The following is a 27,332-nucleotide window of genomic DNA, read 5'->3' as shown; positions in this document are numbered from 1 at the left end:
GCCTTCTGGCTGGACGCGCTTCACTGCTCCGTGGCGCCGTCACAACCTCACTTCCTGTCTGAACGTCTGCGTCATCTTCTCAGAGACCTTCAGCAGGCCATGTGCAACACGTTTGGCTGTAACTCACCAGCAGAGGACAGCATTGTCAGAGGTTTCATCACAAAAGGTCCCTCAGCGGCGGTCGCTGGAGACACGCCTGGTGGAGATCTCCATGACAACAGAGAGAAGAGCTCATTACGAAGGTTGTGCTTCATAACAAGGTCGCTTAAGAATATATTCAAGAAACATAAGTTGGTTTGTAATGTTTCTGTTGCTCCTCTGTAAAGTTAACAAGAGGCCTGGCACAGGATTGAGCTTCTTTAAGGGCATCAAGTGGACCTGTGGGATGAGCATGTCAGGTTCTCCATGTTCACTCCAAGTGGAGTGGAGGAGGCTGGAAGACCAATCCAGAGGGTCTCTGTCTGTCTGTGAGGAGCCTCAAGCTCGAGTTGAGAGTGTGGTACTCAAGCGCCGAGCCAATTTATTTCCAAGGGGTTGAATAAAAAAAAACAGCATTCTGATGTGATACAAATGTCCGTCTATGGCACAGAAATATTTGACAAATGTTGCACAAAACATAAAGAGGATTTCCAGGAACGTAACAGTGAACTGGTACATTGTTGTAGAAACAGTGTGAACCTGAGATATCTGATTGTTCCGTGGATGGGGGGTCAGATAAATAGATTCTTTGCAGGGATTTGATCAATTTCCTTGATCCTGGGATTAAAAATACAGCAGTCGCTCTGCACCTGAGCAGAGGGAATCCCCGCCACGAAGAAGCTCTGCTGAGAAATGAGTAACTTGCTTCACTTCCTCGTAGCTGCACACAATCAGGTGTCTGGAGGATGACACTTCACGCACAGGACATTTCTCCCAGTTCCGCTCGGCAACAGGTTGCTCCACAAGTCACGGCGTCGAGCGCCGCCACAAGTCCACATGAGAGGAGAGCGCTCACACGCAGGAGAAGTGCTTGTTTTCCCCACATACGGCCTCCAGGATGCAGATGCGTGGTCCCCCGCGCCGCTTCTTCTGGGCCCTGATGCTCGTGAGCGGCTTCCCGGCTCTTGTGGATGGATGTGACTTTGCTGAGTCGGTCTGCGGCGCCGAGGCTCCCGGGGACGTGGTGATTGGAGTTTTGTTGCCATGTCATCGAAAAGTGAAGGATCACGAGCGGATCAGACCTGGAGACTTCCACTGCTCAGAGTGAGTGCGAGGACATTTTAAATGGCCACATTGGATGGTCTTTATGTGTATGTTTATGGGGAGTAGTAAAGTTAAGGTATTTATAAATGGCACCAAAGAAATGGTCATATGTAAATTAATAGTATGTAGTACAAATACTGTGGAGAATATAAGAAGAAAAAAGTGTTTATATTGACCTGCAGTCTAAAGGTATAGCTCTGAAACACTTTGCAGTAAAAACGTCATTCCTAATATTTTTAATTTTAACTTTAAAACTCCAAGAATTCAACAAAATGCTGTTGAAGGATGTATCAAGGATGTCTAACAGTATTGAAAATACGTTTAGAAAAAATTGGCCTGTCTGCGTCTGAGCGACGGGTCAATTAGTTCTGGGAGTCCGGCCTTTTCCGTGATGCTGAAGATTCTTCTTTTTCAGCTTTAACCTGGAGTCATTTCTGAGATCCTTGGCTACCATCCATGAAATTGAGGCCATAAATGCAGCTGGCTTCCTGCCAGGGCTGCGTCTTGGATATTTGATGTGTGACACGTGTGCCTCTGCGAGCAAGGCGTTGCAGGGTGTGGGCCACATGCTCCAAGTCAACGGCTCTCTGAATGTGATCTGTGACTACAGCGACTTCAGGCCCACCGTCAAGATTGTTTTGGGAGCTCTGTACTCTGAGGTGTCCATCGCTGTGGCCAGACTGATGAATGTGTACATGGTCCCTCTGGTGAGTCTCAAATACTGTCGGATCAGCAAGTACGTAAAGTGTTGAGTGCACATTTCTAAATCCGACACCATGCAAATAAGACCAAAACATAATTTGAGGGGTGGAAATTTGGGTGTTTGAGGTCACTTCATAAAAAACATGAATATATTAATTTTGTAATCTTCTCATCAGCTGAGCAGCACATCATCCGCACCAGACCTGAGCAATAAACAGCGCTACCTGTCTTTCATGCGCACCGTTCCCAGTGATGAACACCAGACCAGAGCAGTGGCCAGAATGATGCATCACTTCGGCTGGAACTGGGTCGGGGTCGTGTACGGTGACGACGCGTACGGCAGCGAAGCTTTTCACAGCTTCCTCGGGAACGCCGAGGCTAATGACGTGTGTTTGGCCTACCAGGAGGTCTTGCCTCATTACTTCAACGATTCGCTCAGCCTACAGAACGTCAAGCGAGTCGCCAAGGTGATCCGCTCCTCCGGCGCCCAGGTGGTGCTGCTCATCCTTAAGGCAGAACTGGTGGAGCTCCTCTTTAAGGAAATGATTGGGACCAACACATCAAGGATCTGGATTTCCACCGATGCCTGGACCAAGAGTAAGTTCCTCTCCGAAATGAAGGGTATCAATGAGGTTGGGGACATCTTGGGCTTCACGTTTGTGTCTGAAGAGAGCGAACCCTTCAACAACTATCTCAAGAATCTGACAGCAACCCCGGGGGGCTACAACCGCTTCATCGAAGAATACAAGAACCTGAGATTCAACTGCAGCTCAGAATGTTTCTCAACGAAGCCTCCGTCCTACTGTCCCACACCCGAACTGCTGACAATGAAGTCCGCCAGCGCGTGCAAATTCACAGATCCCCAAGTGCAAAATGATGACTATCTGGTCAGGGCTCTGGATACGGGGGTATCCTTCCTTCACAGAGCAGCAGTGTGGGCCACTGCAAATGCTCTGAAGAAACTACTGAAGTGCAACAGCTCCTCGTGCTCGGGAGACATTAACTTCCCCCCATGGAAGGTGAGCGGACATCGTCATCACTTGTCATGAATAACAGTTTGGGAAATTGGATGCTAAGGTGACAATTTCAGTTTCATTAATGCAAAAGGACTCATTTTAATTGACATTCTACTCTTTGCTTTGCAGCTTCTTGAAGTACTGAAGAATGATACGTTTGGGTTTAACTTTGAGAACCACTCTATCAAATTTGACAAAAATGGGGATTTTTTAAGTTATTACAACCTTATCATGTGGGAACGGGATGGAGACCATAGACGATTTAAAAATATCGGGAAATACATTGTCTCTGAAGAAGAAATTAAGATTGAAAACATCACCCGGTTTTCAACAGCCAATACCACGGTAAGACAACAACGTTATCACAACATCCACTTAGAGAATTGATTTGACAGGTTGTCATTGGATGTGCGCCTCGGCGTCTGACACCGACGCACAGCGGGGTGCTTTGGCGAGAGTTTGCCACACAGTTCCGATGTCGACACACCCGAGTCCTCATTAGATGCTCGGAGTCGTACAAACACAGGACTTTCCCCCCGGAGACTGATGTTTGTAAAATCAAAAGTTGTCATTTTCCCTGCGAGTCTTTTGCTGAACCCAACAAAATGGTTCTGTTTCCTTAACCTAAACTTCCAGTGAAGACAGAGTTTTTTTGTTCGTGTAAACGTGGCGTCCAAAACTGACGCTAAAGGTTCACTTGGCGCTGCGGGTTTTAAAACATTAGGCTGAGAATATGTTGTGATTTTGTATCTGAACACCATGAATGCATTCAAGAAGAGTTTGAAGTGGGTACATTGATACATTGGTTTCAGCTGCTCTTGCTTTCTCCTTTTGCCCTCTCAGATTCCTCCATACAGATGCTCAGACCACTGCGCCCCCGGCTCGGTGAAAAAGATCCTCAACGTATCCTGCTGTTACAACTGCACGCTTTGTGTGGAGGGGACCTTCTCACACGCTCCGGGTAGGACTCTGTGACGTACCGTTTTGGGGTTTAATTTATAAACCACCAACTTACAGGTGGCGTTTTGTCGCTGCCCAGAGTGTATTTGAACAAAGCTCTCCCAATTAGGTTCATCTTAATGAACATTTGATTTAGTGGTAAATCAACCACTCTTTTGCCTAATATGTATCTTCCTCTTCTCCAACAGATCTTGCCACCTGCAAAGCTTGTCCCAATGGAACCTGGGCTCTCAAAGGATGGACCCAGTGTGGGCCAAGATCTGAGTCCTACCTGCGATGGACAGAAGCTCATCCCATCATCATGATTGCAGCCGCAGTGTTTGGCATCTTGCTCTTATTTGTTACCGCCGTTATCTTTTTGGTGTACAGAGATTCCCCACCCATGAAAAGGGCCGAGGTGAGATTGTCTTGCGTCATGATGGTCGGTTTGTCGGTGAGCTTCGCGAGCGTGATATGCTTCATGGGCAAGCCCAATATACACCTGTGCAGAGCCCGTCAGTTACTGTATGCCCTGGGCTTCACCCTGTGTGTGTCCTGCATCCTAGTCAAGGCCTACCGTACCTTCCTGGCTTTTCTTCCCTTCGGTCAGCTGACATGCAGGCGCCTACACAAACTCTACAAGCCAGCCGCACTCGTCATCGGCCTAACTGCTCTCCAGGGGGTCATCTGTCTTCTCTGGCTCACCTTGGACTCCCCTGATATCGATCCCACGCCTCCGTCCCCACAAAGCATGATCATACTAATCCAGTGTAGCGAAGGTGCAACATACATAGGTTTTGGCGTTATGTTGGCTTACATAGCGCTGCTGGCACTGGTTGGCTTCTTCTTGGCCGCCAAGGGCAGGAAGGTTCCGCAGGAGTTCAGTGAAACGGGCTACATCATCTTCAGCATGCTGATGTACTTGTTCGTATGGGTGTGTTTTATCCCAGCCTATATCACCAACCATGGAAACGCCGCTCCTGTGCAGGCTACGGCCATTCTGGTGTCCACCTACGGTGTCATCTTCTGCCACTTCTTACCCAAGTGCTACGAAGCACTTCGAGGGTCGGAGACGGATACACTGGAATGTGTTCTGAGGAGATGGCGAGGCGTCTCCTTCCCAAAACCTGATCCGGCGATACGCACAGAGAGCGATGTCCCAGAACTGGGCTTACCCACCGTGAGGGGTGACAGGTTTTCCATAACAAGCACAACAACTATGTTCACAAACACAGGGGCGCTCAGCCGTGCAGATTCTGAAGTGTTCATGAAGCAGATGTCCTATCGCAAGATTGATGCCTGTAAGAACAAACTGAGGAGGCGTAGGAGTATATCCATCTGAAACTGGTGGACATACTGTATACTGTCCTATAGCCGTGTCCTACAGTGGTATATCATTATTCAAGCTTTAACTTTTTAAGGACAATATTTTGTGTAATACTTTTGCTAAATAGCTGTTTAATTCTTCAATGTACAAACAACCCAAAAGCCCTCCTTTGTATTGTATCCAATTAAAATTAATATTAAATTAAAAATACTTTTAAGCCTTTGTTGCAAATTGTTTCCATCATGTGTCCACCGTTTTTTCTTCATTACAACCCAACGTATGCATCATAACAGATAACCAAGGGATGTTTCATGCGTCACGTTCTGTCAATCACCCTCCGGGTGTTCCCACCTTTTTGATGGGCTGCCCCGCCCAGATCAGTTTTACCTGCACTCCCCACCCCCGCTCACCTGTTCACGTTTAACCCATTTGTCGGTCACTATTTATGGCAGCCGTGCTCCTTTGTTGGCTCGTCATTCACCGTGAGGCGTTTCGTTTGTCTGTGCCAACCAGCCGTTTCAACCTGCCTTTTACATGAGGGTTTATAAACTCATGAAATGAACATGCTCCTCTCAAGGCCTCCACACGGCCTTTGAAAAACAGAGCTTTCATTTACACAGTTAGAGGTGAACATGCTGAATCTGTTTCTGTCTGTGAGCCTCAGTGCTGCAGCTCAGTTAACAACCTTTCACATGAAGCCTTGTATATCAAATATGGAATATGCAAACAGGATTGGAACTCTCGCCTCAAATTTGTTCACAAACTTTAACAGAATATTTTGCCCATTTCCTAACCAGGAGACAAGATGAAGAAATTGCCTGTATGGGATTGTGGGTTTTTAAGAGCACCAAAGTTCCTCCAATATAAGGACTCTTTCTCTGTAGACTTGGAAAAGTCCTTTAGAGAGATTTGATGATGAAGCGTCCTTATAATGCGTCCAATGATCCATCGTGACTTTGATAAACATCCACTGCTTACAAATCCCCTACAGCTAAAGACTAACGCAGAATGAAATGTGCAATGGGTACTGCGCTAGTAGCCTTAGGCATATTAGCTAAATAGCAGTGGGAGTGAGAACTATGGAATGCCGTTTTAGTCAAAGTGGCATTATGAAATAAAAGTACCATGAAATAATTAAATGTATTTAATATTTATGTATTTATTGCCTCATTTATTTATTCCATCATGTATTTCAAATGCATATTTCATGTATTTACGTATTTATTCATTTATTTAATTTTGACTAAAACTGCATTCCATAGAGAACAGGTTGGATATTTACAAAATAAAAGTGTAAAACATATTGATGAGTTAAAGTCAGGTTCCCTCAGTGCAGAAATGTAATATGTGAAGCAGAAACATTCCATCGGATGCTAATGTTTAGTATTATGTTAATATGTTAATATATGTACATGAATAAAACTAGGATAAGACACGTAAAGCATCCGTTGTGAAGTTAATCACAGGCATTACACACTTGAAGCTTTAGAGTTCAACAGTGCTCTTGTTGTGCAAGCCTGAGAGGGAAAGCTGGAGTAACAGTCGAGAACAGCACAGCATGTCCCCCTGAGACCGTTGCACCACTGACTGTTGATCACTAATCTACTGCGGAGGTATTAAAGCCACATGTACTGCAAACACACATGCTCACCCACAACTAACCACTGATCAGAATACAATAGAAAACCATTTACACTTTATATTAATAAGACAGTGACGTGTGACTGTCAGCCTGCCGGGAAATGGTTCATTTACTTCCCTGAAGACGCAATGTTTTGCGTGTCACAATCTGTCTGCGACAATGCAGCTATTGTCATGGTGTAATTTTGTTTGTTTGCAGACAGATGGGCCTTTTCTGAATGGTGATATTATCACATTGCTGACACGCAGGTACATTGCAGATAGCAGCTGTAAGTGACACAGCGTGTTACGGGCGGTCGGACACCACCCTTAACATAAAGGCGAGACACACACAAACCGGCTCGTATCAAAATAAGCTAGGGGTATTTTATTTAATAAAATGGATATTAACGGTATCTTAACAACAAACAAAAACAAAATACAAATGCGGGAACATTTTCACTGCCGGGTGGACGGGTGGACGGCTGAACGGCGATCTTGGCAGCAGCACTCTCAAGCATCTGTGTGGCCCCCCCCCGAGAATGGTCCTTCCTGCCTTTGTAGCGCCAACACAGGTTCTGCTCAGGTGTGGCTCATCTGTAATCAAGACACTGCATGCACCCAAACACGTGTAGCAACAAACACCAGAGCTGGGGGACGTAACACAGCGTCAGTGGGAATGCCTGCACTAATTGTTCAACGTAATACAGATACTGAGCAAAGTGTAAAGCACACAACATCGCCTGTCCTCCTGATAAGGACAAAGTCCCACTAGAAGACCCCTGGATGCCTCCGTCGGGACGGACGGACGTGACAGAGGTAATTTCCCTGTCGCCACGCAGACTGAGCCTGTTATGTGCCACAAAAACAGAGACCTGATCAACAAGGCCACGGATCCACGGACCTCCAGCAGTTTAAACTCCTTCTGCTCGGTTCCTGTTACTGCAATACGAGGATTACAGATACCTACAGACAGATAGCTGGGTTCAGTTGTTCAAGTGTTTTTTATGAACTCATAAATTCAGTCTGTGCCGTCGGCAGTCTACTACTGTGTTTCATAAAGGTCACCTCCAGACTAAACTTTATATTTATATTTATCGCGTGTGAGCATGTTGCTTGTTAACTTCAGCTTCTAAGGCCGCACGCACTGAAACAGGAATCTTTTGCTATTTAAAGCCAGTTCCCTTGAGCGATATCTCCTCTTTTGTTAAACTATCAGAAGTTCCTTTTCCTGTTCCTTTTGTCCCTTTTTGCCAATTCAGTTTCTGAACCAAATTCTGTTCACCATTTACACCATTTACAAAACAAACCCTTCATGTAAAATAACATCTACAATACATTAATTAGCGCATTCTAGGTCGAGGCAATCAAATAGAAAAGCAATCTGTCAGCCTGTCAAGATTTTATCTCACAAACCAGTTTGCAGAGAACGGTTCATGCTACAGAAAGGTAGCAGTTCCTGTTAATCAACTTTTTGAAGGGACTTTTTACCCAGTCAAGGGTCGACAAGAGAAAAGAGACACCAAAACCCGAAAAATGGCTTTGAATAACTCGTGTAACAAGTTCCAGAGGAACGTCTAGCTGCTCATGCCTGAGAACCTTTACCCAGCTTTTAGGAAGGCTGTGAAATAAGAACTAGAACTGAATGTCTTGTTAAAATATGATGTGTATCAAAGTGAGATGGACATTTCTGTACAAACAACTCAGTTGTTTATCTCCTACGTGAACCCACTAGTTGCATGTAAACTACCAACAGCAGTGATGAGGCTAAAAACATCACCTGACAAACTTGGTTCTGATTAACCTGACGAGCTTAAAGTCTTACGTGTAAATGCATGCGTGTGTGTGTGTGCGAGAGCGTGTGCGCGTTGATGCACTTAACGTGACCATCTGTGCGTGCTGACGGAGAGAGAAGAACCAACCCCCCCCGATCCGTCTTATCCTCTTAGCTCCTCACGATTGAGAGCCTCGGTAGAAAGTCAGTCCACTCAACAGGTTGCCAGTAACTCCGGCACCGCTCCACCGAAAAATCCTCAAGAGAAAGCATAAAAGAACCAGAGAAATATACATTGAAACTAGCATGTGGCGTCTAAACTGTTGCCAAAAGGACGTCTTTGGAGGATTCTAGAGGACCTTGTCTCATCACCCACCCGCCAGGCCGATGGATTTACACGTTGGCTTTCACTTGTGCTCCTGACGAATGTTTGATTTTTTAACGTTTTCTTGATTCATTTTTTAGCGCAAAAATGGGCTGCTCTCCATCCAAAGGAAAGTTATTTTCAAAGCCAGAAGGCCCTGGATCTCAACAGGCTCCTCTGGCTGAAGAACAACAAGACGGATCTCCAAATGCTCTGTTGGCTGAAATTTCCCAAGAAGGTGTTGGGTCTAGGCCCGAAGAAGAGGAGGGCGAATGTTTTGAGACTCACGAGAAAGAAAATGAACTACCTCTACTCACCGAAGAACATCATCAGTTGACCTCCGACACAACGGGAGGCCAAAACGCTGAGTACATTGAAGAAACCGAGGCCAATGCGATACCCCAAGACATAACCAATGAGGTTGCAAAAACAGACAAGATCAAGAAGTTTGAGAAAAGAAAGAAAAGTAAAGGCAAGAGAAGGTCTGCCGAGAAGCAAAGAAAATCCTCTATCGTTCAGGCAAAGTTTGACTTCCCGCCGCCCATGGTGAGGGCTCACCAGGCAGCCTACGCTTTTCTGAACCCGAACATTTCAAAATACGAAGCCCTGCTGGGTCTACTGGACCAGGCCGCCCAGACACAGCTGTCCCTCCAGCCCACGGTGTCTGCTTTTGTGCTGCACTTCGAGGAGATCAACCAGGCTCTAGAGGAGATGGCTGAAGAGGGGGAGCTGATGTTGAAGGAGCACGGGGACTACATGTCTCTGCCTTCTGGGATGATGGGCCCGGCTGTTATGCTAGCTAAACCCAGGCTTGACTCAGCCAACCCCCCTAGTCCACCTCCTGATCTGTTACAGCAGCTGCTCAAGCATTCAACAGAGAAAATGAAACTTGTGGGGGGCTCTGTGCAGGCACTGGGTGACACCACGCTTGAGGAGGCGGTGGAGTATTTTTCTTCTCTTTCTCAACTGCTGGTCGAGAAGCTGCAGGCCAAGCAGGCAGCCGAGCAGAGGCTCACGCTAGTGCTGACGCGGGTGCAGAAGGCCGCCACGTGGAAGTTGAACGCTGAGGATTCGGCACTGCACAGTGAGGACAGCGGCATCGGCGGAGAAAACGAGAGTCTGACAGGGTCAGAAAGGCACCGCCGCCACCGCGGGAGCGCCGGATCTGGAAGTTGTGGATCTGGGAGCAACATTCGTGCCGCACTCGATACGCTTCCCGGTAATTTACTTAGCCTGGCGGGCTATAATGAATATGATGAAGACGAGGAGGAGGAGGAGGAAGATGAAGATGAAGAGTATGAGGATGATGAAGGTGATAGACCTGAAAGGAAGAGGTCAAACTCTTCCCCACCGGATCCCAGTCAGTCCTTTATTTTCATGTGTGCAAATTACATGAAGGATCAGCAGTCTTCAGCCGAACGGCCCCTTACTGCGGTCACCTCAACCAAAGACTCTTCATCCACCAGGTGTGTGAACATCATGATGGACCTACAAAAGAGCCAGAAGAATTTAGATCAACGAATGAAAAATATGTGTGAAAACCGAAAGAAAGGGTTAGCAGGGCCTCATCATAACCTTCATAGAGCTGGTCTACGACGGCATTCAGTAAGTGGATCAGCAAGTGCACAAAGAGGCCCCTTCAGATCAGACCAATCACTTGGTACCTTACCAGCATTGAGACCCCAACCACCCAAGCTCCAATCTGTCAGAAGACTGATAAATACCTTTAGCCAAGGCGTTGACGGTAGACCAGGGCAGAGCCTGGCTAATATTCCACCTCATATCAGGAGGTCCAGAAAATGTGGGATCATTCGGTCATCCAACACGGTAAAAAGCAACGAGGAGGGGTTGGTCATCAATGACAACAACAACAATAACAGATGGCCTGAAAGCAAGGATGACCTTGATGTGGACAACCTACCACCTCCGCCCCCAGAGGTTCTGATGGACGATTCCTTCCAGAGTACCGAGGACACATCAGGAAACAAGGAAAGGTCACAGGAAGGTTTAGTCCTCCCAATGATAAACCAAAAGACCAAAGTTAGTCAGCGCCTCAAAGCGTCTGTGCAGAATGTAGAAGTGCTGCCAAACCGAGCCAGCATGAAGCCACGATTGATCAGCATCTTACCTGCCAGACAGGATGCCGCGCGACAACGAGAAACTGATCTGAATCAAGAAACAGAGAAGGCTAACTGTCTCTACCAGCAGGCACGTAAGATGATTCAACTGAGCAATGCAGGAGAATCTTACGACAAGAGAGATACTACAGAGTTAAAAGGCAGGGGACCTTCACCCCCTCAAGACAGAGGGGGTCGAAGAAGTGGAAGCCATGAATTCCATGAGGGTGAGATGCCCTCGCACAGCCTGCCTGTGACAGCGCCGCCTGTATCCAGAGCCCGCCTTCCACCATCTTATCCTTCTGTGTGCCACAGATTTCCAAGCCCTCCTGCGTTCAGACCTTCGTCGTCCTCCAGGCCCTCGTCTCGCCCAAGTTCTCCAAAGTCTGTGGCACGTGAAACAGACAACAACACGGAGGAGATCATTCCATCCGTGTCCTTTCATGACGCACGCTCGGTTTTCTGTCGGAAGGACTCACAGAACTCTCAGACCTGCGTTCCCCCCGGAAGCTCTTTACTTCCCAAACCATGGGGTGAGGCCCCCCGGGGGAGGCTTCACGCGAGGGGGATAGACGACCCTACGCGTCGCACCCAATCAGAGCAGAGGCCTGGTTGTTCCCACGCCGAGTTTTCCAAAGACGACTGTTCAGCCCATACCCGGGTCAAGGGGAAGGAGCCTTTAACCACAAAATAAAGGTGAATATTATTTAAGAAGTTACTCCATAAAATATGGACAGAATTTTCATAATGTTTATGTCATTGATGCATCCAAAAAGGGTGGAGTTTGAACTTTGGGGTTTATGCTTGTCTACTTGAGTTAGGAGCCATCTGTGTGGTAGATTCAATCAGCTACCTTACTTCCTGCTTAAGTGAATGACAGCGTGTCTGAGCATCTCCATTCCCAGAAGACACAAAGCAGATCTGTATCACACAGTAAATATATCCTCATTGAGCCTGCTACCCCAGAGGACCTTTCTTTCCTAATAAAATGCTCCTCACAAATCAAACTTTCAATTCATGTCGTGAGTAGATCATGCTGGTGACGATGGCGCATGGAGTAGAGGGGGTACGCTGGGAATCGCAAGGTTGGCAGTTCGAACCCTGGCTGCTCCATGCCCCAGTCGACATGTCCCTAAGCAAAACACCCAACCGCTCCCTGGGCAAAATGTAAAAACCATGGGTTAAAAATGCAATGTAAGTCGCTTGCGTTTAATACAGTTTATAACTACCAGCGTTTATAAAAGCTTTTTCACACAGTTTACCTCTGATTCATATCAGTTGTACCAGGTTGTGGTTGTTTGTTACCAGCTCATACCTCCTCCCTCGGGAGAAGCCACCTGGCCTAATCCCCATTGGATTAGGCCTCATTCCACCCATGCGGTTAGCTGAGCTCCTGGGCTCCATCCACCATAATCCACCCATGTACTTAAATGCTTTCCCCTCCTCTTTGTTGCCCTCTGATAGGCCCCCTGATGACGGGAGACGACGGCCAGTTGGACCCAAGTGCCACTGTGACAGCAGTCGAGAGCCCAGCTGTGATGGGTCAGGGTTGCTTACGGGAATTAGGTGGGAGGGAATGGTTTATGGATTAGCAGAATTCTGAGGTTAGACCCTTTCTTTTTCCAAAGAGGTTTGTGCTGTGTTAGTCAATTAATAATATGAATTCAAGTGAATGTTAAGCTCTTAAACTTTTCTGTTGAAATGACTTCTGGGAAATTGGTATATGTTTGTTTCTAAAGACATACTTTATCTAAAATAATACGATGAATCTATAAATACCTTAATTTTTTTTAAAGTTATTAAATTTGCGATTGGAGCCCTAGTGGTCCTTCCAGCTCCATCTCTAACCCCAAAACTGGGAGGAAAATGTGGCAAACAGGGTTGTTTTTAGTTGCTATACTTTAACCAAAGAGTCTGCCAATAATTTAAAAATGATAAGATGGACTCAAATGTTTTTGTATGTATTCTATTCCCTGTTTGGACGGTTTGAACTGGCTACCCATCTGTGTTAACCATGTTTTCAACCTCAAAGTTGTTCCATTAAAAATACAAAAATATACCTGTGGAAAATGCTTTTTATGGAAATGTTCAGGAGCTGTTATCTTTGCCCAGTGCGTAATAAGACACATGTAACTGTATGTAAATGATCTCATTGAAGGTTCCCTGTGGAGTTTCTTGTAAACAAAGGTAGTCATGATGCTCTCTAACCCTCGCGTGACTTAGGTTGCATGCAAATGGAGCAAAAACGAGAACTCCAGATGATTTCCGTGTAGAAATGCTGCCATCTGTTGTCTTTCATTTCGAGTGGCATCTATTTAAATTCAGTTATTTTGACGGACTTCTCTTCTCATTTTATTTTATTTCCCCTTTTTGTTGTTTTGGCAAGGCAATTTTATTTGTATAGCACATTTCAACAACAAGGCCATTCAAAGTGCTTCACATAAACCTTGGGGGACACCACATGTCATTTTCTTCAGCTCTGATGTGTATAATACAGACAAAGTATTTTCGGTCTTTCAAGTAGGATTCAAACCAGTTAAGTGCTGTGCCAGAGAGTCCCACCCAGTTGATTAGTCTGTCCAGTAGCGGTCAACTGTGTCAAATGCTGCGCTGAGATCCAGTAATACTAAAACTGAAATTCTGCCATTGTGTCTCGTTGAAAACCTTAACAAGAGCAGTTTCAGTACTGTGGTGCTGTCGAAAGCCTGACTTTTTCAATTATTCTACTTAAAAAAGGAAGGTTTGATATTGGCCTATAATTTTTCATTGTTGTGGCGTCGAGATTAGCCTTCTTTAGGAGAGGTTTAATAACAGCAGTTTTAAGTGCTTGTGGGAAGACACCTGAGAGGAGGGATGTGTTTGCAATTTGTAGGAGATCGGTGGCCATGCAGTTTGAGATATTTTTGAAAAAGTGTGTTGGAAAAATATCTAATGAGGATGCAGGAGGATGACTTCAGATGTTGTATAATGACATCTAGGCCTGTATGGTTGATTGAATGAAATTGCATCATGGTGTTTGAAAAGATTTACGGCAATGCAAACTTTTCGAACCGGTTTCAGCTTTTTCATGTCATTAATCTTGGTGGAGCTAATTTGGACTCTATTGTGAATCCATCCCGATCCAGAGACATTGATGGCGATAGTTATATGGAATTTGATGATCTGTATGCCCAGAGGCTGTGGAAGAGAATACATTTTTTCGACATTTGGCTATGTTTTACTTAAAGTTGCGAGCCAAATTTCTCCTTCCTGCCTCTGTGATTCAGACGATCATAGAGGGCTATCAACAGATACATGACATCCGCCGGTCACATCTACTTATCAAACTCAAGGAAAAACTCTGGGGGTAGCAGAAAACTGACAGAAAATGTAATTGATACCGTTAAATGTGAAGATCTTTTCAGAAAATGTAATTCACAAACATTAAAAACAGACCAGAGAAGAAAAACTGTCTTCAAGGCTAACTTTGATTATTTTACGCCAATGCCCATTTTTTGGGGACAGAATGAGTCAGGCAAGGAGTGTTTTGGGCAATATATTCCCATCAAAGACATTGTTCCATCACTTATGCGGTCAAATGTGTTTGAATATTGGCATTCAAACCCAAATGACAACTCAGACTTTGTGCTAAGAGATGTGTGGAATGGCACAATCTTTAAAAACAACAAGAATTGTCCTTAGGGGATATGCCCAAGATGCCCAATATGCCCAAGATGCCCTCGAAGTTGTGAATGCGCTTGGATAAGGAAAAAGATAGCAACTGGTGTTGCTATGTAAAGAACAGGTCTTTAAGTATTTTGGCCAAGAGCTAGTGTTTGGATCTCTGATAAAGGATGTAAAAGATCTTGTGACAAGTAGCATCACCATGCATGATGGCAAGACCTACAGGAACTGTGTGTGTCATTGCAAGGGACAACTTAGGTTCACACTGCATCGGCGGATTCCTTGAAAATTTCCTTATACTTCTGTAGATATTGTGAGATTGATCGTAACACATAATCTTCTTGTGCAAAGACCCAGATCAATTTTGTGGTGCTTTTTTTATTGAATACGTTTTGGGAGGCGGCTCGTGGCTGTGGTAGCTGAACTTAAAAAAAACTTAAGGTCAAAAAGGGGTCAAACGAAACATGCTAATTTGTTCATTTCCGGAATAGAGATCTTGACATAGGATGTTGTTGTTTGATTTGTTTACATATTGTTCAAAAGGTTTAAATTGGAGGGGAAATTGGATCATCACTCCATAAACATAAAAAAAATCAATTTCCATCAGGTTTGTGTGAAAGAAATGTTGTATAGATCTGATTATGAATGGTCTTTGAACAAACCTCTTAAGAAACTAAATATTATGGACAGTTTGGTGTATCTTAGAAATGGAAATTTTTGGTCTAACTTCTAACTTCTAACACATTCAGGTGTTTTTGATGTTTTCCTTCCGCCGGTCTGAAAGAAAACGTGTTGTGGAAGCAAAGCAGCTCCAAATCCAACCAGTGCACACAAGGATTATAACCGGAGGTGGTATTGTTTACGCCTGGTGGGTTCCCCTCTTCTCATTTAACTCAAGTTTCATTCAGGGATTACTTACAAGTTCGGGGGACCGACGTGATGGAGCATTGATGGAGATAAAAAAATCAATGAAGCGATCAACTCAAGAGCCAAACCTCTTTATTCTGAGGGCCATGTGCAACACGTTTGGCTGTAACTCACCAGCAGAGGACAGCATTGTCAGAGGTTTCATCACAAAAGGTCTCTCGCCGGTGGTCGCTGGAGACACGCCTGGTGGAGATCTCCATGACAACAGAGAGAAGAGCTCATTATGAAGGTTGTGCTTCATAACAAGGTCGCTTAAGAATATATTCAAGAAACATAAGTTGGTTTGTAATGTTTCTGTTGCTCCTCTGTAAAGTTAACAAGAGGCCTGGCACAGGATTGAGCTTCTTTAAGGGCATCAAGTGGACCTGTGGGATGAGCGTGTCAGGTTCTCCATGTTCACTCCAAGTGGAGTGGAGGAGGCTGGAAGACCAATCCAGAGGGTCTCTGTCTGTCTGTGAGGAGCCTCAAGCTCGAGTTGAGAGTGTGATACTCAAGCGCTGAGTGCAAAGCCTGCCAATTTATTTCCAAGGGGTTGAATAAAAAAACAAACAGCATTCTGGTGTGATACAAATGTCCGTCTATGGCACAGAAATATTTGACAAAAGGATTTTTGGAAATGTAACAGTGAACTGTTACATTGTTATAGATACACAACAGTGTCAACCTGAGATATCTGAAGAGTAAAATAAAGTTTAATTAAATCGTTTTGATTTGATCAATTTCCTTGGTCCAGGGATTAAAAATAGAGCAGCCGCTCTGCAGCTGAGCAGAGGGAATCCCCGCCAGGAAGAAGCTCTGCTGAGAAATGAGTCACTTGCTACTCCGTACTCAACTCAATTTCTCCCAGTTCCACTTGGCAACAGGTTCCTTCACCGTGTCGAGCTCCGCCACGCGCAGAAGAAGTGCTTGTTTTCCCCCCATACGGCCTGCAGGATGCAGATGCGTGGTCCCCCGCGCCGCTTCTTCTGGGCCCTGATGCTCGTGAGCGGCTTCCCGGCTCTTGTGGATGGATGTGACTTTGCTGAGTCGGTCTGCGGCGCCGAGGCTCCCGGGGACGTGGTGATTGGCATTTTGTTGCCATGTCATCGAAAAGTGAAGGATCACGTGCGGATCAGACCTGAAAACTACCACTGCTCAGAGTGAGTGCGAGGACATTTTAAATTGGCCACATTAAATGGTATGGTTTAGGTATGTGTTGGGAAGTACATTTTTCATTTTTTTTCACAGTTTAAACACTGGCATGATACATTTTACAAAATATAAAACAAAAAATTGGTGATATATGAATAAATTGTATGTTTACAGAAATATAAGAAAAATAAAAGTGGGTAAATATGTGCATGTTTTGCCATGACCTGCTAATGTTAACTTGTAAGTAAGTAGTAAAAAAGTAATTTTATAGGTGTAAAAAACGGTAGTAAAAAACCTCACTGAAATTTAAAACGAAGGATATATCAAGAATGTCTAACTGTTTAGATCACCGCGACAACGCGATCCTGTAGATACACGCTCTACAATATCAGGAGAATACGTCCCCTTCTCACTCAGAAGGCAGCGCAGGTACTGATTCAGGCTCTTGTCATCTCCCGCCTGGACTACTGCAACTCCCTCCTGCAGGTCTCCCTGCCACCGCCAATCGACCTCTGCAGCTCATCCAGAATGCAGCAGCTCGACTGGTCTTCAACCTTCCGAAATTCTCCCACACTACTCCACTCCTCCGCTCTCTTCACTGGTACCGGTGGCCGCCCGCATCCAGTTCAAAACATTGGTGCTCACGTACCATGCTGTGAATGGATCGGGTCCAGCTTACATCCAGGACATGGTCAAACCCTACATCCCAACCCGTACTCTCCGCTCTGCATCTGCAAAACTGCTCGTCCCTCCCTCACTGAGAGCAAAACACTCGACTAGGTCTCGACTCTTCGCTGTCCTTGCGCCGAAATGGTGGAACGAGCTCTCTGAAGACATCAGGACCGCAGAGAGCCTTCACATCTTCCGCCGCAAACTAAAGACACACCTCTTCAGACTCTACCTCGACTAAAGACTAACAAATTTTAGCACTTAAATTGTACTTGTAACGTCACTCATCTATAGCAAATTGTAAATTGGCTTATTTGAGGAAATTGCACTTTCTTGTTTCTTGTTCTCCTGAGTTTGTACCCTATGGTTGAATGCACTTATTGTACGTCGCTTTGGATAAAAGCGTCAGCTAAATGACATGTAATGTAATGTAAATGTAATGTTTAGGAATTGAGTTTAGGAATCACATTTATACTTCCTTCCAACCCCTCGAGTATCATTGTTACACAATGTTTTTGGGAACCTGGAGAAGGTTTCTTAGGCTGCGATTGGCCAGTCTATGTTGGAGGGGCAGGGCTTGGCGACGAGTCAAATAGTTCTGGGGGTGCGGCCTTTACCGGTTTTATTCAGCACTGTGATTCTAAAGGTTCTTAATAAACCTTCCTCGTCCGCATGTTCAACTGGAGGTTCCACCTGCGTAGCCTTTTGCACACCTCCCTGAATTAACTCAAATACCTCAAACCAAGTGTCTTTTCAATATTTTCATCATGTAAAGGTTTAAACAGCTATTTTATTTAGTATTTTACACAAAATTGTAATTTTTTTCTATCCGCGCCCTTTTTCAGCTTTAATCTGGAGTCATTTCTCAAATCCTTGGCTACCATCCATGAAATTGAGGCCATAAATGCAGCTGGCTTCCTGCCAGGGCTGCGTCTTGGATATTTGATGTGTGACACGTGTGCCTCTGCGAGCAAGGCGTTGCAGGGTGTGGGCCACATGCTCCAAGTCAACGGCTCTCTGAATGTGATCTGTGACTACAGCGACTTCAGGCCCACCGTCAAGATTGTTTTGGGAGCTCTGTACTCTGAGGTGTCCATCGCTGTGGCCAGACTGATGAATGTGTACATGGTCCCTCTGGTGAGTCTCAAATACTGTCGGATCAGCAAGTACGTAAAGTGTTGAGTGCACATTTCTAAATCCGACACCATGCAAATAAGACCAAAACATAATTCGAGGGGTGGAAATTTGGGTGTTTGAGGTCACTTAAAAAAACATCTAATTATTAATTTTGTAATCTTCTCATCAGCTGAGCAGCACATCATCCGCACCAGACCTGAGCAATAAACAGCGCTACCCGTCTTTCATGCGCACCGTTCCCAGTGATGAACACCAGACCAGAGCAGTGGCCAGAATGATGCATCACTTCGGCTGGAACTGGGTCGGGGTCGTGTACGGTGACGACGCGTACGGCAGCGAAGCTTTTCACAGCTTCCTCGGGAACGCCGAGGCTAATGACGTGTGTTTGGCCTACCAGGAGGTCTTGCCTCATTACCTCGACGATTCGCTCAGCCTGCAGAGCGTCAAGCGAGTCGCCAAGGTGATCCGCTCCTCCGGCGCCCAGGTGGTGCTGCTCATCCTTAAAGCAGAACTGGTGGAGCTCCTCTTTAAGGAAATGATTGGGACCAACACATCAAGGATCTGGATTTCCACCGATACCTGGACCAAGAGTAAGTTCCTCTCCGAAATGAAGGGCATCAATGAGGTTGGGGACATCTTGGGCTTCACGTTTGTGTCTGAAGAGAGCGAACCCTTCAACAACTATCTCAAGAATCTGACAGCAACCCCGGGGGGCTACAACCGCTTCATCGAAGAATACAAGAACCTGAGATTCAACTGCAGCTCAGAATGTTTCTCAACGAAGCCTCCGTCCTACTGTCCCACACCCGATCTGCTGACAATGAAGTCCGCCAGCGCGTGCAAATTCACAGATCCCCAAGTGCAAAATGATGACTATCTGGTCAGGGCTCTGGATACGGGGGAAACCTTCCTTTACAGAGCAGCAGTGTGGGCCACTGCAAATGCTCTGAAGAAACTACTGAAGTGCAACAGCTCCTCGTGCTCGGGAGACATTAACTTCCCCCCATGGAAGGTGAGCGGACATCATCATCACTTGTCATGAATAACAGTTTGGGAAATTGGATGCTAAGGTGACAATTTCAGTTTCATTAATGCAAAAGGACTCATTTTAATTGACATTCAACTATTTGCTTTGCAGCTTCTTGAAGAACTCAAGAAAGTTGAGTTTGAATTTGAGAACCACTATATCAACTTTGACAAAAATGGTGATTTTTTAAGTTATTACAACCTTATCATGTGGGAACGTGATGGACATTCCAGACGATTTCAAAATATCGGAAAATACCAGGTCCTTGATAAAGAAATTGAGGTTGATAAAAACTTCACCTGGTTTTCAACAGCCAATACCACGGTAAGACAACAACGTTATCACTACATCCACTTACAGATTTGATTACCACCTGTGTCAGGACAGTAAAGTGATCAGTCAGGTGGTCAGTAAACACCTCACGCTTTTAAAGCTGCTCTTTACTCTCTGAAAACCTCATCTATGGATTAGGAACCTTTGGAGGGATTCATTTCACTTTGAGAAACCGCGCCGATTTGATCAACCTGTCGTCATTGGATGTGTGCCTCGGCGTCTGAGACCGACGCACAGCGCGGTGCTTTAGCGAGAGTTTGACCTGAGTCCTCATTAGACGCTCGGAGCAACGGAAATTGAGTTTTCCCCCCGGGAAATTTCTTGTGTAATATCGGAAGTTGTCATTTTTCCCTGCGAGTCTTTTGCTGAACCCAACAAAATGGTTCTGTTTCCTTAACCTAAACTTGCTGTGAAGACAGAGTTTTTTTGTTCGTGTAAACGTGGCGTCCAAAACTGACGCTAAAGGTTCACGTAGCGCTGCGGGTTTTAAAACATTAGGCTGAGAATATGTTGTGATTTTGTATCTGAACACCATGAATGCATTCAAGAAGAGTTTGAAGTGGTTACATTGATTGATGGATACTGAAGAAATCCTCTGGGGAGCACGAGTATCCCGACCTGTAAGAATGTGGGGATGTATCTTTGATTGTTGCCATAAACCCCCAGTACATTTCAGCTATTTGTAGTTTAGTGGAACAAAGACTGCTCGGTTTCAGCTGCTCTTGCTTTCTCCTTTTGCCCTCTCAGATTCCTCCATACAGATGCTCAGACCACTGCGCCCCCGGCTCGGTGAAAAAGATCCTCAACGTATCTTGCTGTTACAACTGCACGCTTTGTGTGGAGGGGACCTTCTCAGACGCTCCGGGTAGGACTCTGTGACGTACCGTTTTGGGGTTTAATTTATAAACCACCAACTTACAGGTGACGTTTTGTCGCTGCCCAGAGTGTATTTGAACAAAGCTCTCCCAATTAGGTTCATCTTAATGAACATTTGATTTAGTGGTAAATCAACCACTCTTTTGCCTAATATGTATCTTCCTCTTCTCCAACAGATCTTGCCACCTGCAAAGCTTGTCCCAATGGAACCTGGGCTCTCAAAGGATGGACCCAGTGTGGGCCAAGATCTGAGTCCTACCTGCGATGGACAGAAGCTCATCCCATCATCATGATTGCAGCCGCAGTGTTTGGCATCTTGCTCTTATTTGTTACCGCCGTTATCTTTTTGGTGTACAGAGATTCCCCACCCATGAAAAGGGCCGAGGTGAGATTGTCTTGCGTCATGATGGTTGGTTTGTCGGTGAGCTTCGCGAGCGTGATATGCTTCATGGGCAAGCCCAATATACACCTGTGCAGAGCCCGTCAGTTACTGTATGCCCTGGGCTTCACCCTGTGTGTGTCCTGCATCCTAGTCAAGGCCTACCGTACCTTCCTGGCTTTTCTTCCCTTCGGTCAGCTGACATGCAGGCGCCTACACAAACTCTACAAGCCAGCCGCACTCGTCATCGGCCTAACTGCTCTCCAGGGGGTCATCTGTCTTCTCTGGCTCATCTTGGACTCCCCTGATATTGATCCCACGCCTCCGTCCCCACAAAGCATGATCATACTAATCCAGTGTAGCGAAGGTGCAACACACATAGGTTTTGGCGTTATGTTGGTCTACATAGCGCTGCTGGCACTGGTTGGCTTCTTCTTGGCCGCCAAGGGCAGGAAGGTTCCGCAGGAGTTCAGTGAAACGGGCTACATCATCTTCAGCATGCTGATGTACTTGTTCGTATGGGTGTGTTTTATCCCAGTCTATATCACCAACCATGAAAACGCGGCTCCTGTGCAGGCTACGGCCATTCTGGTGTCCACCTACGGTGTCATCTTCTGCCATTTCTTACCCAAGTGCTACGAAGCACTTCGAGGGTCGAAGGCGGATACACTGGAATGTGTTCTGAGGAGATGGCGAGGCGTCTCCTGCCCAAAACCTGATCCGGCGATACGCACAGAGAGCGATGTCCCAGAACTGGGCTTACCCACCGTGAGGGGTAACAGGTTTTCCATAACAAGCACAACAACTATGTTGACAACCACAGGGACGCTCAAGCATGCAGATTCAAAAGTGTTCATGAAGCAGATGTCCTATCGCAAGATTCATGCCTGTATGAACAAACTGAGGAGACGTAGGAGTGTATCCATCTAAAACTGGTTCTGGAAATTTGGTATATACTGTTCTATAGTGGTATATCATTATTCAAGTTGTAACTTTTTAAAGACAATATTTTGTCATTTTGCTGTTAATCCAAGCTAAAAAAGGTGTTTTGCTCGAAGCTGTTGATTTCTTCATTGTACAAACAACCGAAAAGCACTCTATTGTATGCAACTAAAAGCAATATTAAATGAAAAATGCTTTTATGGCCTTGTTTCAAATTGTTTCAAATCATGTGTGCACCTTTTTTTCTTCATCACAACCAAGTTGAGTTCTACTGCAGATTTGAAAGACAATGTCCTGATCCCATCCCCCACAGCTCCACCAACCTGCTGCAGTCCCCCTCCCCTCCCTCCCCCAGCCCATCAGGTGCTCACGCCTCTTCAACTATATCGCCTTCCCCTCCCCCACCAGCAACGACCCTCTCTATTCTGGAGAGAGACTTTAACCGGCTCTTTAGAAGACTAAATCCCCGTAAGGCAACCGGTCCGGACTCCGTTTCCCCTCACTCCCTGAAGCATTGTGCTGACCAGCTGTCTCCGGTGTTCACTGACATCTTCAACACCTCCCTGGAGACATGCCACGTACCAGCCTGCTTCAAGGCCTCCACCATCATCCCTGTCCCCAAGAAGCCCAGGATCACAGGACTCAATGACTACCCGTCGCCCTGACCTCTGTAGTCATGAAGTCTTTTGAACGGCTAGTCCTGACCCACCTGAAGTCCCTCACCGACCCCCTCCTGGACCCCCTGCAGTTCGCCTACAGAGCCAACAGGTCTGTGGACGATGCTGTCAACATGGCCCTCCACTACATCCTCCAGCATCTGGACTCCCCAGGAACCTACGCCAGGATCCTGTTTGTGGACTTCAGCTCTGCTTTCAACACCATCATCCCGTCTCTGCTGCAGGACAATCTCTCCCAGCGGCACGTGCCCGACTCCACCTGCAAGTGGATCACAGACTTCCTGTCTGACAGGAAGCAGCACGTGAAGCTGGGGAAACATGTCTCAGCCTCTGGGACCATCAGCACCGGTTCCCCCCAAGGCTGCGTTCTTTCCCCTCTGCTCTTCTCCCTGTACACCAACAGCTGCACCTCCAGCCACCAGTCCGTCAAGTTCCTGAAGTTTGCGGATGACACCACCCTCATTGGACTAATCTCTGGTGGGAACGAGTCCGCCTACAGGTGGGAGTCTGACCATCTGGTGTCGTGGTGCAGCCAGAACAACCTGGAGCTCAACGCTCTAAAGACAGTGGAGATGGTTGTGGATTTCTGGCGGAACAAAGCCCCACCCTCCCCCATCACCCTGTGTGACTCCCCCGTCACTATTGTGGATTCCTTCCGTTTCCTGGGCTCCATCATCACCCAGGACCTCAAGTGGGAGCTGAACATCAGCTCCATCACAAGAAGGCTCAGCAGAGGTTGTTCTTCCTGAGGCAGCTGAAGAAACTCAACCTGCCAAAGACGTTGATGGTCCACTTCTACACGGCCATCATCGAGTCCATCCTCTGCTCCTCCATCACCGTCTGGTACGCTGCAGCCACAGCCAAGGACAAGGGCAGGCTTCAGCGGGTCATCCGCTCTGCAGAGAGGGTGATCAGCTCCAATCTGCCGTCCCTGCAGGACTTATTCGCTTCCAGGTCTCTGAAGCGAGCTAAAAAGATCGCGGCCGACCCCTCCCACCCCGGACAAAAACTGTTTGTGCCCCTTCCATCTGGCAGGAGGCTGAGGTCCATCAGGACTAAGACCTCCCGCCACACGAACAGTTTCTTCCCGTCGGCAGTCGGGCTCATCAACAGAGCCCGGTCCCCCACTGTCTGACTATAACACTCCACCGGTCACTCCCCTTCATACCGCACATGTCACTTTAACTGCAATTCATCACTTTGTCACTTGTCACTTTGTCTCTTGTCTGTTACTTGTTCGTTAGTGCACTTTATGCTTAATATTTTTCTTTTTAACTTTTTAATATTTAACATTTTTTAACGTTATTCCCTTGTTTTATACTAACCCATAGCCTTAGCCTTATTCTACTAACCCATTGCATTAGCATTTCATTCCACTTTATTTTATTACTTGTGCACTGTTGTCTTGTCTGTCTACTGTCGCGCACTAACCGCCAAGACAAATTCCTTGTATGTTTGACATATTTTGGCTAATAAATGTTTCCTGATTCCTGATTCCTGATTCAAAAGCATCATAACAGATCAACAAGGAGTCTGCCGTACATAAGCTGGATAGACTGTAAAAAGAGTATTTCAGTAGAAGTTGATGTTTCAAAAGAGTCTAAATCAGATCTCTGCTTTAGTGATCGCAGTGTACTTTTCTGGTTTCAATTAATTTTAAATGATAATTTCTTCTCTTGACTCCAGCCCCCCCGCGACCCTGTGTGCAGCATAAGCGGTTTGACAATGGATGGATGGATGGATGGATGGATTTCTTCTCTTAACCCACTATTCTCCTTTCAGTAAAACCGCGTCAATTAGGTTTTGCTTAGTGTTGTGCATCTGACGTCATGACGTCCACATCTTTTCAGATCTTTTCTCAGCAGTTGAGCCTCCATTTTCTCTCATCTCGTTACGTGACTTGGATAGAAGGTACCGCAAGTCTACTGCTACATTTTACATTTTGTGTGTACAAATTTAATCCAATGATGCGTGAACTTCTAATAACATAGCCTCAAGATACTTTCGCAGGCAAGTACGTTAACGTTAGCTATTACATTTCTATAATGTTAGTGCCCTGATGCTATGCCAGTTAGCATATCTAGCGATAGCGGACCGAAGATTTCGGCAGGCAGCAATAGTGAACTTGGTAGCCATGGTCTTGGTACATTAGCTTGTCAATTACAAGGTTTGCACGGTCAAACTTTTTGTACTAACATTACACCACAACCTCAAGGTAATGTGGTTATGTAAACGTTAGGTGAAATTGGGTCTTAGCTGCCTCAGAAAGCCTCCGTTTACTGGCACCACCTGTTTCCTTTGTAAATCAGAGCTCTCAACTTTTTGCGGAGGGGAGCTACGCTAAGCTACGGCCGACAGGGAGGTTGAAGAGGGACCAATGAGGCTCGGACCGAAGTCAGATTTTTTTTTTAGCCTGAGAAATTGGTTGTGTGGTGAGAGTGCGTGACTAAAGACCAAAATGAGTGTCCGTCACGCTCAGTGCGTGACACTTGAGACCCCTGTTTAAAATGAGCTTTGAAATGGTCATAATTACATGTGGTTGAGATTAAGTACAACACTGTGCTTCCGGACATCATTTTAGTAAAAACGAAATGAATTAAGGTTATGTTTTCCCAGACTGAGGACATTCATCTTCGGCAGGAGTGTGTCCTGAAAGCTCTCAACGTCTTCCTGGAGAAGATGAAGAGAACCTGATCAAGGCATATCTTGTAAGTTTTGTCAGTAATTTGCATGTCAGCACACCTTGTCAAAGGGACACACATAAAAACAACCTAGATTTATAGTACTGCTGTAAAGGGGACATTTTCTCAACTGTGATAACCACCAAAACACCTAGAGGCTGGTAGGATTGATTACATGTTTTTGTAATCTTGGCCATGTTGGACATAATGTAATGGATATCACAACAATACAATACACACCCAATTTGATCACATTGATGCTGCGTTGACACCAAAAGCGAAGCATATTATTTGTGCGAGTAGATTCCATGCAAAGTCAATGCACAGACGTGACAGGTCACGAATGAGGAAAATATTAAATGAGCCGCGCGGGACGTGAAAAAGTGAAAGGAGCGAAAGGGGAGGAGCAAATAAATCACGTCGCGAAAAATTCATGGTTATACGTTGTAAACAAATTTGTATTTACATTTATGCAATACATTTTGAAAACCATCAGATTCGAGTCTCATTTTTCCTTTAGCCAACTTAAAATGATATTGTTAGGACAGGTATATTCATTATTTTGAACAAATTAATTGAGTTGGAAAAACTGTAAACTTTAGGTTAACTTGTTTTAATTTTGAGTTAAAGTAATGCCGACCATTGATTTGAAACCCATCAAAATATTACATCTGACTAAAAGAAATTGTGTTAATACTTGTTATAACTTGTTAACTTAATTTGGAAAAACTTAATTAAGTTATGTGTTACCAATTGAAATAATTTAATTAAGTTGGTCCAACTATTCTCTTTTTTCAGTGTAACCGAGGTAATGGGAATCCACACAGAATATGCAGTTTTTCCCGCTTGGCCCTTCCCGTCATGTGTTAGTTTGTTTCCTGTTTCATGCGTCACGTTCTGTCAATCACCTTCCGTGTGTTCCCACCTTTTTGATGGGCTGCCCCGCCCAGATCAGTTTTACCTGCACTCCCCACCCCCCCGCTCACCTGTTCACGCTTAACCCATTTGTCGGTCACTATTTATAGCAGCCGTGCTCCTTTGTTGGCTCGTCATTCACCGTGAGGTGTTTAGTTTGTCTGTGCCAACCAGCCGTTTCAACCTGCCTTTTACATGAGGGTTTATAAACTCATGAAATGAATATGCTCCTCTCAAGGCCTCCACACGGCCTTTGAAAAACAGAGCCTTCATTTACACAGTTAGAGGTGAACATGCTGAATCTGTTTCTGTCTGTGAGCCTCAGTGCTGCAGCTCAGTTAACAACCTTTCACATGAAGCCTTGTATATCAAATATGGAATATGTGAACAGGATTGGAACTCTCGCCTGATCCCACCCAAGCTGAAGAAATTGCCTGTTTGGGATTGTGGGGGTTTTAAGAGCACCAAAGTTCCTCTCCGAAAGAAGGACTCTTTCTCTGTACACTTGGAAAAGTCCTTTAGAGAGATTTGATGTTGAAGCATCCTTAAAATGCGTCCAAGGATTGGCGTTGAAGCTTTAGAGTTCAACAGTGCTCTTGTTGTGCAAGCCTGAGAGGGAAAGCTGGAGTAACAGTCGAGAACAGCACAGCATGTCCCCCTGAGACCGTTGCACCACTGACTGTTGATCACTAATCTACTGCGGAGGTATTAAAGCCACACTGCAAACACACATGCTCACCCACAACTAACCACTGATCAGAATACAATAGAAAACCATTTACACTTTATATTAATAAGACAGTGACGTGTGACTGTCAGCCTGCCGGGAAATGGTTCATTTACTTCCCTGAAGACGCAATGTTTTGCGTGTCAC

At 45.6% G+C, this 27,332-nt stretch overlaps 3 protein-coding genes across 4 annotated transcripts; all 3 read left to right on the top strand.

Annotated features, from left to right (window-relative positions):
- The first annotated feature begins 865 nt into the window (after positions 1-865).
- LOC120808536 (G-protein coupled receptor family C group 6 member A-like) lies at positions 866-5,454 on the top strand. 2 transcript variants are annotated; one of them, XM_040161515.2, is made up of 6 exons: positions 866-1,242; positions 1,658-1,949; positions 2,121-2,963; positions 3,090-3,305; positions 3,804-3,921; positions 4,109-5,454. In XM_040161515.2, exons 1-6 carry the CDS (start codon positions 1,037-1,039, stop codon positions 5,239-5,241), a joined length of 2,808 nt encoding a protein of 935 aa, XP_040017449.2. In that variant the 5' UTR covers positions 866-1,036; the 3' UTR covers positions 5,242-5,454. The 2 variants fall into 2 exon arrangements, with proteins under 2 accessions (XP_040017449.2, XP_077949670.1); XM_078093544.1 differs by having other exon boundaries at positions 892-1,242; positions 1,853-1,949.
- Positions 5,455-8,783: 3,329 nt separating this feature from the next.
- On the top strand, positions 8,784-13,158 carry pcare2 (photoreceptor cilium actin regulator 2). The gene is made up of 2 exons (XM_040161351.2): positions 8,784-11,797; positions 12,566-13,158. The coding sequence occupies exon 1, from the start codon at positions 9,093-9,095 to the stop codon at positions 11,793-11,795; it is 2,703 nt and encodes a 900-aa protein (XP_040017285.2). The 5' UTR covers positions 8,784-9,092; the 3' UTR covers positions 11,796-11,797; positions 12,566-13,158.
- Positions 13,159-16,624: 3,466 nt separating this feature from the next.
- On the top strand, positions 16,625-22,385 carry LOC120808435 (G-protein coupled receptor family C group 6 member A). Its single transcript, XM_040161350.2, has 6 exons — positions 16,625-16,830; positions 18,337-18,628; positions 18,798-19,640; positions 19,767-19,979; positions 20,736-20,853; positions 21,041-22,385. The coding sequence occupies exons 1-6, from the start codon at positions 16,625-16,627 to the stop codon at positions 22,171-22,173; spliced, it is 2,805 nt and encodes a 934-aa protein (XP_040017284.2). The 3' UTR covers positions 22,174-22,385.
- Positions 22,386-27,332: the final 4,947 nt, after the last annotated feature.

The sequence above is a fragment of the Gasterosteus aculeatus genome, chromosome 18 (genome assembly GCF_964276395.1).
Source record: "Gasterosteus aculeatus chromosome 18, fGasAcu3.hap1.1, whole genome shotgun sequence".
NCBI lineage: Eukaryota > Metazoa > Chordata > Actinopteri > Perciformes > Gasterosteidae > Gasterosteus > Gasterosteus aculeatus.
This window is presented reverse-complemented; position numbering and strand designations above follow the sequence as displayed.